At 43.0% G+C, this 12,593-nt stretch overlaps 1 protein-coding gene across 1 annotated transcript; it reads left to right on the forward strand.

Annotated features, from left to right (window-relative positions):
• Positions 1 to 4,431: 4,431 nt before the first annotated feature.
• LOC308673771 (ras-related and estrogen-regulated growth inhibitor-like protein) lies at positions 4,432 to 10,629 on the forward strand (the record flags this gene model as incomplete). Its single annotated transcript, XM_081337719.1, has 4 exons — positions 4,432 to 4,570; positions 5,575 to 5,628; positions 8,469 to 8,545; positions 10,204 to 10,629. The coding sequence occupies 4 exons, from the start codon at positions 4,432 to 4,434 to the stop codon at positions 10,627 to 10,629; spliced, it is 696 nt and encodes a 231-aa protein (XP_081193845.1).
• Between the last annotated feature and the right edge of the window lie 1,964 nt (positions 10,630 to 12,593).

A 12,593-nucleotide genomic window follows, 5' to 3' on the forward strand; every position in this document is an offset into this window, starting at 1 on the left:
AGACACAAGCCCAAAGGCGGCACCATCTTTCTGCCACCAGACGAAAGGAGAGGTCTGGAAGAGGGAGCCGTCTAGGCAGCTTCTTGGCTCCTCTTGTCTAGTCCCATAATATTCCCAAGATCTGGTAGGGAGATGGGCCCAAAAGAGAGGATGGGGCCTACAGCATCCCCTGCCCCAAAGGATGGGAACTGTAGCCAAGGCTGCTTCCAGGGTAGAAGCTGGTCTGTTGGACCCACCTCTGCGTTCCTTCCGCTCCCTCACCAGGGACAATCATCCAGTCCTCTCCATACGCTCAGAGGCATCCTGTACCCAAAAAAGGGGAGACGCCTCTCTCTGTCCCGACTCACCTCACGCCGCCTCCTCCTTGCGCATCACAACCTCCCCATTCACACACACACCCCAAAAAAATCCTGGGATAGCCGGCGCGGAGCGATGGCGTCAAGGGGCGGCTCCGGTTCCTTCCCCCCCACACTCCGTCCGAGGGAGGGCTGGGTGTGTGTGTGAGAGAGGTGGCGAAGAGGGGAGGAAGAAGGAGGAGGAGGAGGAGGAAGAAGAAGGAGAGTCTCGGCCGGCCGGCCGGTCCAGAACGCGCCGCTATTTCTGGGAAGAAGATGAAAGAGCTGGTCTCTCCCTAGCCAGACTGCAGGGCGCATCTGGAACGCTGTAGGGACCGTTTGTGTTTTTTTTTCTTTCCAGATGTTGACGAACTACAATTCCCAGCCAGCTCCAGTGGAAAAGCATGCCGGGAATTGTCCTGCATCAACATCTGGGGGAGGGGGCAATGGGGGGAGGAAGGGAAGGAGGAAGCCTCCTTCTTGGAATCCCAAAGATGCTTTTCTCACGAGGCAACTGGACTTTCTTGTTTTTCTTTTCTTCTCCATCTTGGAAGGGAACTCAATCCTCTTTGAGGGCGAACGGGGGTGGGGGTGGTGGGGGTGGTGGGGTGGACGCAGTTTGGGCCTTGGATGTTAACTCGGGGAGAAAAGTCTCTCCGGCGATCTGGGTTTTCCTTCGGCGTGAACTTGTCCTGAGCTGCCCAGAAGCGCTTCGGGGGGGAAAAAAAACTTTTTTTCGGAAAAAACCTTGCCAAGAAAACTGCCGGGACGAGAATCGGACGGGACTGAACGGAAGAAAAAAAAACAACAAACGAAGTTTTGATTTAACTGTGAAATGTGCCCAAGGAAGCCGGGGGGGGGGGGAATTCTCGAGGCGCGTCCGCTTTTGAGGAGCTAAATTCTAAATTCTGGTTTTTTGTGGTGGTTTTTTTTTTTTGGAATAGCTGGAGAAGCTCCCTTCTTTTTTCAAAGAAAAAAGGAAGGTGGATCTGTCGTTCCTCAGTTTCAAAAAGCAACGGCAGCTGAGGAAACTTGACAAGCTTTACATGACAAAACACGCCCGGCCTTCTTCTTCTTTTTGTCTGTCCAGTTTTGCTTAGCAAGATTCCTTCACTTAAACCATGACCAGCCAGCTTTGGCCAATAAACCATGGATAGTGAGGGAACCTGCCCTTGCTCCTTAAAAAAGGAAGAGAAGAAAACAAACATCCCAACAACATATGGAACGAGTTGTGGCTTTTCTTAGTAAACCTTTTTTACAAGTTTATTTCAGAAATAAAGCGATTTCAAAACCAGAAAGTTACAGTGTAGCCCAGTGAAGTTGCCTTCTTATGCTTAACTAAAACTGTGATAGAAGCAGTATTGTACAGCGGAGATGGGCTGATGCAATAACTAGGTTAATTGCAAAGCCATCAGAGTCTAGAAAAGGAAAACCGAAAACGACCTGCCCAATTGAGCCATCAACCCTTCTCCCTCTGCAAAAAAATGGCTATTTCTTCCAGGAAAAAAATAAATATTTTGATTTCAGTCACCAGGAATCAGGAATCAACAATGACTCGAAAGCGTCCAAAAATAATAAAAACTCACTGTTCCCCTATCATGGCACAGATATGCCTGGAAATCTCTAATAATAATAATAATAATAATAATAATAATAATAATAATAATAATAATAATAATAATAATAATAATAATACAGTTGGAAGGGACCTTGGAGGTCATCTAGTCCAACCCCCTGCTCAGGCAGGAAACCCTATACCATTTTGGACAAATGGCTGTCCAGTCTCTTCGTAAAAACTTCCAGTGTTGGAGCATTCACCGCTTCTGGAGGCAGGTTGTTCCACTGGTTAATTGTTCCGTCTGTCAGGAAATTCCTCCTTATTTCTAGATTGCTTCTCTCCTTGATTAGTTTCCATCCGTCGCTTCTTGTCCGGCCTTCGGGCGCTTTGGAGAACAGCTTGACTCCCTCTTCTTTGGGGCAGCCCCTGCGATACTGGAAGGCTGCTATCATGTCCCCCCTAGTCCTTCTCTTCGTTAAACTGCACATCCCCAATTCCAGCAACCGTTCCTTGTAGGTTTTAGCCTCCAATCCCCTGATCATCTTTGTTGCTCTTCTCTGCACTCTTTCTAGAGTCTAAACATCTTTTTTACATCGTGGTGACCAAAACTGGATGCAGTAATCCAAGTGTGGCTGAGATGTCTTTGGGCACTATCCAAACACATCTTCCAAGGTATGCAAAATCTGTTAGGCTTTGTCACTAATCATCTTGGAAGGAAGTCGGAGGGTGGCATCAGCCGTCCCTGGCAGAGCCAGACAAAGGGAGTCAATTTGACACAGGCGTCATTTTGTGCCAGCTCAAGTGTTGTTAAGTGAGACATTGTTTAAGTGAGTTTTGCCCCATTTTACGACCTTTTTTGCCACCGTTGCTAAGTGAAACGCTGCGGTTGATAAGTTGGTAAGCTGGTTGTGAGATGAATCTGTCGTCCCCCGTTGACTTTGCTCATCAGAAGCTCTCAAGAGGGGATCAATATGAACCAGTTGCCAAGCATCTGAATTTTGATCATGTGACCACGGGGATGCCTCCAAGATGGCAGCGGTGAAAAAATGGTCATAAGTCACATTTTTTCCAGGGCCGTTGTAACTTTGAGCGGTCGCTAAACGAACTGTTGTAAGTCAAGGATTACCTAAACTGGCTCTCAACTCCTTGTTGTGGTAGTAGCTGTGCATTTGGTTGTGCTTATATCCACCAAGAGAGGGAGCCTTGATCTGTAGAGTTCTAAGCCTGTAGCATTCATCTACACCAGGGGTCGGCAACCTCGGCTCTTTTATGACTCGTGGACTTCAACTCCCAGAATTCCTGAGCCAGCTATGCTGGCTCAGGAATTCTGGGAGTTGAAGTCCACGAGTCATAAAAGAGCCGAGGTTGCCGACCCCTGATCTACACAAAACGAGCACCCTAAGATTACACTATTGAAAAAAAGGGGTTGGATCTTTCGCCATTTTCCACACAAGGTGCTAAATCTCATTTAAGGCAATTTGTTTCCTTAACCAAATAAAAAAAATCAGAGGAGGAAAAACAATATTTTCCTATCGCTACCATTCACTTGGCCTTTGGCATGTGAAGGAAAAAAAAAGTATGATTTAGGTCAGGGATCCCCAACCTTTTGGGCACCCGGGACCGGTTCTGTGGAGAGAGGTTTTTCCACGGACCAGAGGGGGTGTGGTTTTGTGTGCTGCCTGCATCCTGTGGATGGGGCTTTGCTTGTTTACACGGACCGGTTGCTGGCATGCCGTGGCCCGGTACCGGTCCACGGACCGGGGGTTGAGGACCCCTGATTTAGGTAGCAAAAAGGTTGCTCATCTCTAAAGTCAGGAACAATATAGCAGACTTGATTCAAGATCTGATCTGCCTGGAACAGAATAATGGGACTGCCTTACAAGGTGCAAATATTACCAACTGGAACCAGAGGCATTGAACTTCCCCTCTTGAAGCCTGGTAGATAAATATAATTAAATAATAATTAAAAATAATACATTGGCCTGAAATTGCCTCTTGCAAATACTCAAGGCCAGCCCCAACCAGCTTACCTTACATGAATACGTTCTATGTGATTCTTATGGCGTGGCTTTTCTGCATAGACACGTTACCCTGCATATGTGCTTTGAACCCAGGTAACTAGCTCATCAGAGCCCCACCCTATATGGCAAGCGTGTGCAACACACCGAAAAGACTTGAGTTCCTACAGATACAGAAGACTCTGAGTCCCACCCGAATCCTTTAGTTGCTCCAAGGTGGCTCCCTGTCCATTGTTAAGTTTTCATTTTATCCATGGATTTGGGGTGGAATAGAATTAGCCTGCTAGATTTGTTAACTGAGTTATTACCCCTGATACCGTGGTTATTACTGCTCTTAAGAATGTGTTGGTTAGTAGCTGCCAGGAAGGGAACCCCTTCAGTTCTTCTGCTTTGGTATGATCCATGCAAATAACTCCCATGATGGCAAGTGAGAAAGACTCATTCTTGTTTTGACTGAACAGGGGGAAAGAGCAGAAACAGTTTCCTTAGCTGATAGTCTGGACGAAAAAGAGATCTATAAATGGTTCTCCGAATCCCCCTTCGCAGGAGTGCCAGCTTCACTCCTGACCACCAGCCTGGGGCAGAGGTCTCCACTTCTACCCCTGTGAAGATGGAAGCCAACGTGGTGGTCCTAGGAGCTGACAGTGTGGGAAAGTCAGGTAAGTTGGCGAGAAAACTACTCCAGGGTGTCTGCTATTCCAGGCTGCAAAAGGCTCTCTCCGCTTAAAAAAAAAGCCACAGAAAGAAACTTGCAAACGTGCAATACAAGCTTCAGTTTGAAGGATACCATTGAAAAGTGAAAGTTGCCATGCCCAGAAACGGTAGACAGGTACAATGCAATGGTGCAAGATTTAATGAGCGATACTATCTGTAGCTAAACAGTCTTCTCTGCTCCATTAACCAAACAAATTACTAACCGGCTTGTCAGATTCTATAAGTGCTGCAGAACAGCCAAAGGAAATTAAATTGGCCACAATTCTGATCTTCTGTGCACTTCCAATCCATTTATCTGCATGCTTAACATAGAATACGTCTCGCTGAATTCAGAGATCGGATGCCCAGCCACGACCTGAATCTCTAACCTTTTGAGCTGACATGTTAGGACTGGATCTGTACCTGATGTGCTTTTGATAAGTTGCCAACCTTAAGAGACGCTTGGGACGAAAGGAAATTTTGAGGCTTCTTTTCCAAAAGGAATTTATACGTGGGCTTATCAATGAGCAAGCCATCTCTAGAATAGTGCCTAAATGTGTTTAGGGTTATGGGCAACATTTGAGCATAAAGATATGGTTGCAAACAAGCTGATAAGTTTTTAGGGGAATTAATTTTCAGCGCTCCAAAACTGGAATCACCTAGAGAGTGCTGAAAATATTGATTATTATTTTTTTTTTACAAAAGTTGTCGGTTGTTGTTTTCTGCTGAATTTTACAGTGTCTATCCCACACATTAAAAATAAGGTAACGTGTTAAAGGTACAAAGGTAAATTCTGAGGACATGGGTCTTTAAATATTTGAATTTGATTCGGAAAGCTGGTTTTTATTTTTTAATGAGCGGGGGAAACGGCTTCTGCTTTTTTTGTTGGTGAATGATAACATCCTTTTCCATTCCTCCTCCTGCCCCATCTGTTCTATATAACAGTTTCAACTCCCACTCTTTTTCACAGCTCTGACGGTGCGCTTCCTTACCAAGAGGTTTATTGGGGAATATGGAGACATGGGTGAGCGTTCCGGATTTTTTTACACTGTTTGGTGCTGGTTAACCTCTTTCATCCTGGGAATGGTGGTGACGGATGGTTCGTCTAACTGAACACTCGCAAGAAATCGACTGGAATATCTTTTGGATAGGACAGTGCTTCTCAATCCTCACTGCTTTAACATATCTGGACTTTAATGCCCAGATTTCCCCAACCAGCCTTGCTGGCTGGAAAATTCTGGGTATTAAAATCCACACATCTTAAAATAGCCAAGGTTGAAAAAAACACTGGGCTAGGGGGTGATAGGAAAAGGAGGAAGTTTGAGAGTCATTGGGACATGAAAAGCAAAGTAAAAATACTAAGTTCTGTTTATCCGTGATTAAATCATTTTTGATTAGCATTTATGGAGAATAGAATAGAACAGAACAGGACAGGACAGAACAGAACAGAATAGGATAGAGTAGAGTAAAAATAGAATGGAGTGGAATGCAGAATAGAATAGAATAGAATAGAATAGAATAGAATAGAATAGAATAGAATAGAATAGAATAGAATAGAATAGAATAGAATAGAATAGAATAGAACAGAACTGGAAGGGACCTTGAAGATCTTCTAGTCAAACCTCAAGCAAGAGACCCTATACCATCTCAAACAGGTGGCTGTCCAGTCTCTTTTTAAAAATCTCCAGTGTTGGATCACCCACAACTTCTGGTGGCAAGCTGTTCCACTGGTTAATTGTTCTGTTAGGAAGTTTCTCCTTAATCCCAGGTTGCTTGTCTCCTTGATTAGTTTCCATCCATTGTTTCCTGCCTTGCCTTCTGGTACTTTGGGAAATAAATTGACTCCCTTTTCTTTGTGTCAGCCCCTCAAATACTGGAATACTATTATCATGTCATATATGACATATATCATGTTTGCTATATGACCACATATATAAGATGGCTAACAACTTGAAAAAAGAAAAATGGATTAACATTTTAAAATGCAATTTCAAATCAACACTTCCATAGACTTCAAAATCATTTAGCCTATAAAATTCAAGCAAAAAAAGATGTTTTTGAAAAGGCTAAGAGAGGGGATGTTGAACAGCACTAAATTAAGCAGCACGGTAATTGACCAAAATCACACGATACTCTGAAGTGATAAATGGTTATTTTAAGATCACAGTGGGTATTTTTCAGAACACTTGAGGTAGAATCTAAACAAATCCATTTAATTTAGCCTGGCCGTCAGCAAGCTTTACATATCCTGTCCAAAAGGAAGATAACTCTTATTTTAAAGCAATATCCCCAAAAGAGGAACTTAGACAGAAAAAGCCACATCTGCTTACCTTATGACATTTTCAATAAATGTATGATGATCCTTTAATCTTAAAAGGGAATTATTCACGGAAAACATTTTCAGATAAATGCACAATAATTATGGTAAACTATAAGCCGTAGTTCATATTTTACAGTGGAAGGACTCACGTACCATGCTAAGCCAAATGTGATTTTTTCCCCCATTTGGCTTAGTGGAATGTGTGAATGCAGTCACTTGTGGTTTATTTAAAAACCATTATCAAGCAAACCTTCGCTTGACCAGCATCTTGTTTGAGGACAAAATGTTCTTTCTTTCCTTCTGCCATGAAATTAATCAATCTGACATCACACCTAGATGGTGAAGAAAAAGATTCAATGACCAATGAAAAACCAGTATAATGCAGGTGTTAGTAGTGTGTTGAACTGGGACCGAAAAGACCCAGATTCAAATCTCTTCTCAGCCATGGGGCTAACTACTTTCTCTTGAGCCAAAGCCTATTCCTTGGTTCAATCTCTTTCATAGGGTTGTTGTTTGGGGATAAAATGAAACAAATCATCCTTGCAATTGCAGTAGAAATTCCAGATCTGCAGCGGGATAGATAGACACACACATTCAGAGGATAGACAGACAGACAGACAGACAGATGACAGAAATTAGTTGATAAATTAGAGAGATGATAGATAGATAGATAGATAGATAGATAGATAGGAGAGAGAGAGAGAGAGAGAGAGAGAGAGAGAGAGAGAGAGAGAGAGAGAGAGAGAGAGAGAGAGAGAGAGAGAGAGAGAGAGAGAGAGAGAGAGAGAGAGAGAGAGAGAGAGAGAGAGAAATGGACACACGTATAACAGGGAGGATGGATACCATAGGTAGGTAGGTAGGTAGACAGACAGACATTGTAGATTGATGATAGATAGAGGGGAGAGAGAGAGAGAGATAATATACACTTACCTGTAATACATACAGTGCATTCATATACACAAATGTATCTTTTCCCATCCAAACAACCCAATTAGGGCAAATCATGCAGGGGTTTAATAGGAAAGGATAGAAAGTCAGATTGAGAGCAGAACATTGGAATACCTGTCTCATTTGCAGGATGGAAGCATCCTTGTCTTTTTATAGTATTTTCTTTGGCAAGTTCTACTTGCCCTATTTAACGACTGGAAAAATCACCTATAGGTTGGTTCACATATTGTACCAGTTGATAGTCTGGGGCTCATATACCAAAGGTTTGTCAATTAAACCACAAAAGACTATAACAATACAGGATGCTAAGCCATGAACAAACAAACTACCTCATGGCTTAATGTAACCTATGAAGCCAGCCAGTCAGCCAGGCAGGTGTGTCACTGCTGGGAGAAGCCAAAAGGTACTGTAATGAGTAAAATGCACAGTGAGTGTGTGTAAAACTCTCAGGCTATGCTCTGTGGAGCTGCTCTTTCATTACACCCAAAGCTGCTGAAAGGGAGCGGCCGAGGACAAAATACGTAGAAGGAAGAAAAAGGATGGGGCTCTTGAGAATGGCTTGTGGCAACCTGAACTTTCTGCTTTTCCCCACCCAGAGTCTATCTACACTCACAGTTTGGCAGTAGAAGGCAAAGAGATTCTTTTCCACATCTGGGACTTTCCTTGCTCGCAGGTAAGGAAGCAAGGATAACTATCAATACAAATCAGTGTGTGTACTTGTGTGCATGTGTAGTCCAATATAGCTATGGTTTACCTTCCAATAACAAAATACGTGCCTCGTCATTCTTCCCCTCATCCTGCATTGTTGTTTTTGAACTAATGGCCATCCAAAGACTAAGGAGGTAAATATATTTTATTTTATTTTTATTTTATTTTAATTCCATTTATATCCCGCCCTTCTCCGAAGACTCAGGGCGGCTTACAAGCTTAGCAGTAGCCTTCATTCTATATATATGCCTGCTTATTAGGGCTTTCGCCGCCCCCCCAGCAGCATTATTACAAAGTCAGCTTAATTGCCCCCAACAATCTGGGTCCTCATTTTACCTACCTCGGAAGGATGGAAGGCTGAGTCAACCTTGAGCCTGGTGGGACTCGAACCTGCACTAATTGCAGGCAGCTGGTGTTACTTAAGGAGGCATTAGCCCACTGCTCCACCAAGGCTCTTCAATATACAATAGGATTGCCCATTACTTTATCTTAGAAGAGGATTTTTAGAATACATGATTGAGCAAATGTAACACGTCTTTGCAACTCATTAAAGCTCCCATGCCTGCATCAGCCTAGAAAGAGACATGGGTTTCCTTAATGAGTTGCAGACAACTAGTGTGATTGTGCTCCCACACGTTCCAAAGCATCTTGTCTTTACATCTAAGGTCCTTGACACAAACTTGATATCCAGTTCTTCTCTATAAAAGTTTGGAAGAACAAAGAACATGGTAAATAGTCCATGCTGGTTGGTTTTTGTAAAAAAACCCCAAACCTTCCATTTGTACCCTGTGAAGGGTGAATTCCTTGTTATCTATATGCCTCCTGGCTACTTACCTGTACTTTGGTTTAATTCCAAAGTCAGTTTTCAGTTCAGGCAACCACATAGTATGTTGAGTTTTAACTCCCAAAAGACTTGGGGAAGAAAAAGTGAGAATAAAAACTGGGGTTGACTTTAATTTAAATTTAATGAAAATTAAATTGCATTCATTAAGTACAATTATGTGAATGTTTCCGATGCAATCAAGAATTTTCATCTTAATTTGGCAGATCCTTTTGGAAGGTTGCTGGGGGCCATATCCAAAGATTTAGAGAACTACATTCAACCTGGGAATACAGGCTGAATGTGGTTTTCTAAGCTTGACCTAACAAGACTTCACACCAGACTTCATTTTAAAAAAAGGTTGTGTTTTCCCATTGCACCAAGCCATAATATGATTTATTGGTTTATAATTTCACATATATTGTGGACATTACAATTTATAAACCATGTTGTACCAATTTTTAATCTGTTGTTGTCAATATTTTCATGCAGTCTACCATAAAGTTCTGATTGGATTGGATAGTTTTGACTATCGTGTCCTTCCCAAGGAACTAGGACAGCCAAAGACATTGTCATAATATTTATGCTTTTCCACGTGGTACAACATTTGCAATTCATGAGTTGAGAGTCTGTCCACTTTGTCCAAGTGCTTTTCCAGATCTTTTGCTATGGCGCCAAGCACACCAACCGTTATTGGCACGATTAACTTCTGTTTTCCACATTTGCTTGAATAATTATGATTTTTCAGTCCAACAACAAATCTATTAGCCAAATGTTGCAAACGTGCCTGTTTTCTTATTCAGGAGAAATTGGAAGAGAACTCGTCCAAAGATAAACACATCCAATGGGCTGATGGCTTTGTCTTGGTCTACAGTATCTGTGACCGTGCAAGCTTCAACAGTGTCCAATCCAAAGTCCAGTTCATCAAAGCCACCAAGGAAGGTCCAAGCCAGGAGAAAGTGCCCATTGTTATTGTGGGCAACAAGCGAGATTTGTACCATCATCGGGAGGTTTCCAGCGAAGAAGGACGTCTCCTGGCTCTCTCCATGGATTGTGAATTCTATGAGGTATCAGCAGCTGAAGCCTACCATGGAGCAGTCATGGTCTTCCATGGCTTAGCAGAACGCATATGTGAGGCCAAGTTGGCCTTGAAAAAAGGCACAGCAATCCGCAATATTGTCAAGAGTGTATCTGCTGTCTTTGCTCGGAAAAGAACAGACTCCATGTGAAAAAAAAGAAAGCAAACGTTCTGTAAAAACTCTGGGAGAACATCCCAATTTTCCTCCCCTCTCTTATTTGGGCAGAGTGGAGCATGGAGTTTGCTGATGTGGAGTCAGCAGCCTCCTCATTCTGCTAATCCCGAAGGAGAATCAATCCAAGAGGTTGTATATATGGTGGTCCTGGGTGCAAACTCAAGAAGGAAGAAAATGGTCATGCCTGTGTCTCCATCCTGAGACACCAGAACAAAAGGATTTGCCCAAGAGAAAATTAACACCTTGCCCAAGTCCACCTAGTAAGTTGGAATTTGGGAGTCCCGTGTTACTAGTGCAAACTCCAATACTGTACTCACTTTGATATTTACAGAGAGCTATAGGGATGGAACATCATCACTCTGTCCCCTCTGTAAACTGAACTAAACCAGAGTTCATCTAACCATAGTTTACTAGATCAACAACAGCTTAATCTTTAACATTGACCTGAAGCATAAGGGGACATCATAGGATGACACCATATTATAAAGTTCTACCCCATGCTGTTCAGGAGATGTGGTAGAAGGTCTGTCAAGGTGCTTGGGAGCTAGCAGTGTGGATGAGGAGGAACAAAGTGAGACTCAACCCTAGCAAGATGAAGTGGTTGTCCATTCAGACAGTGATTGACTCTGAGACAACATCCCTCTTAGGTCTGGAGGAGGGGGATTTGCTTCCCCTGAAAGAGCTTGTTTCCAAACCAGAATGCCTAGATTCATACTATACTGTAAGCCAAAACTAATTAAATGCAGCTCAGTGCATTGGATGATCCCTATCCCTAACAGTTTTGTTACTGGGTTGGGAATGCAGCCTGAATCCACAGAAGCTAAAATGCATTGATTTCAGAGGGATAATTATAATAATCTCCTGCAAAAAACAAAACAAAAAAATGGCCAACATCAAGACCTAAATAGAGAAGAGGTCTACTAGTCCAACAGTCGAACTTCTGCTTTGCATTCAGAAGGTCCCTGGTTTAGTTTGATCATTTTTAACTGGCGGAAGTCCTCCAGATGTTGCCCTACTCCCTACCTCTGGATGCCCCATTGGATGGAGAGCCCTTACTTAGAAATACCAAGGGTGGCAATCTAGCATCAGGCTTTAGAGGGAACCTTCTCCATTCTAGGTTCTGGTGGGCTCTGGAAGGCTGACTGATCCAGTTAATAGTGCTGCTCTACTCTCTAGGAAACTAGGGGTTAGCTGCCATTTTAATATCACCATAACCAGAAATAGGAACTGTCTATGGTTGCTTTAAGCTAATATTGCATCTGCAAGGATTTAATCTAAATATTTGTGCATGAAAACAATTGCTCTTCCTTGCTCCTGTTTCTTAAATCCAGGGGAATTTGAACGTGGATAATTAGTTTGCTGTCTTAGTAGCTTCTCCATGTACATCCCCAGTAAGCAGCTGTGTGAAAGGAGAGAAAAGAGCCCATTGAAGGAAAGGGGAAAGGAAAAATGGAAAGGAAGGAAAGGAGAGGGGAGGGGAGGAGAGGAAAGGAAAGAGGAAAAGAAAGAGGGAAGGGAAAGAGGAAAGGGAAGGGAAGTGGAAAGGAGAAAGGAAAGGGAAGGGAAGTAGAAAGGGGAAAGGGAAGGGAAGGGGAAAGAAGAAAAAGGAAAGGAAAGGAAAGGAAAGGAAAGGAAAGGAAAGGAAAGGAAAGGGAAGGGAAGGGAAGGGAAGGGAAGGGAAGTGGAAAGGAGAAAGGAAAGGAAAGGAAAGGAAAAGGAAGTGGAAAGGAGAAAGGAAAGGAAAGGAAAGGAAGGGAAAGGGAAGTGGAAAGGAGAAAGGAAAGGAAAGGAAAGGAAAGGAAAGGAAAGGAAAGGAAAGGAAAGGAAAGGAAAGGAAAGGAAAGGAAAGGAAAGGAAAGGAAGGGAAAGGGAAGTGGAAAGGAGAAAGGAAAGGGAAGGGAAGGGAAGGGAAGGGAAGGGAAGGGAAAGAGAAGTGGAAA

This window comes from Vipera berus (genome assembly GCF_964194415.1).
Source record: "Vipera berus genome assembly, chromosome: 12".
Taxonomy (NCBI): Eukaryota; Metazoa; Chordata; class Lepidosauria; order Squamata; family Viperidae; genus Vipera; species Vipera berus.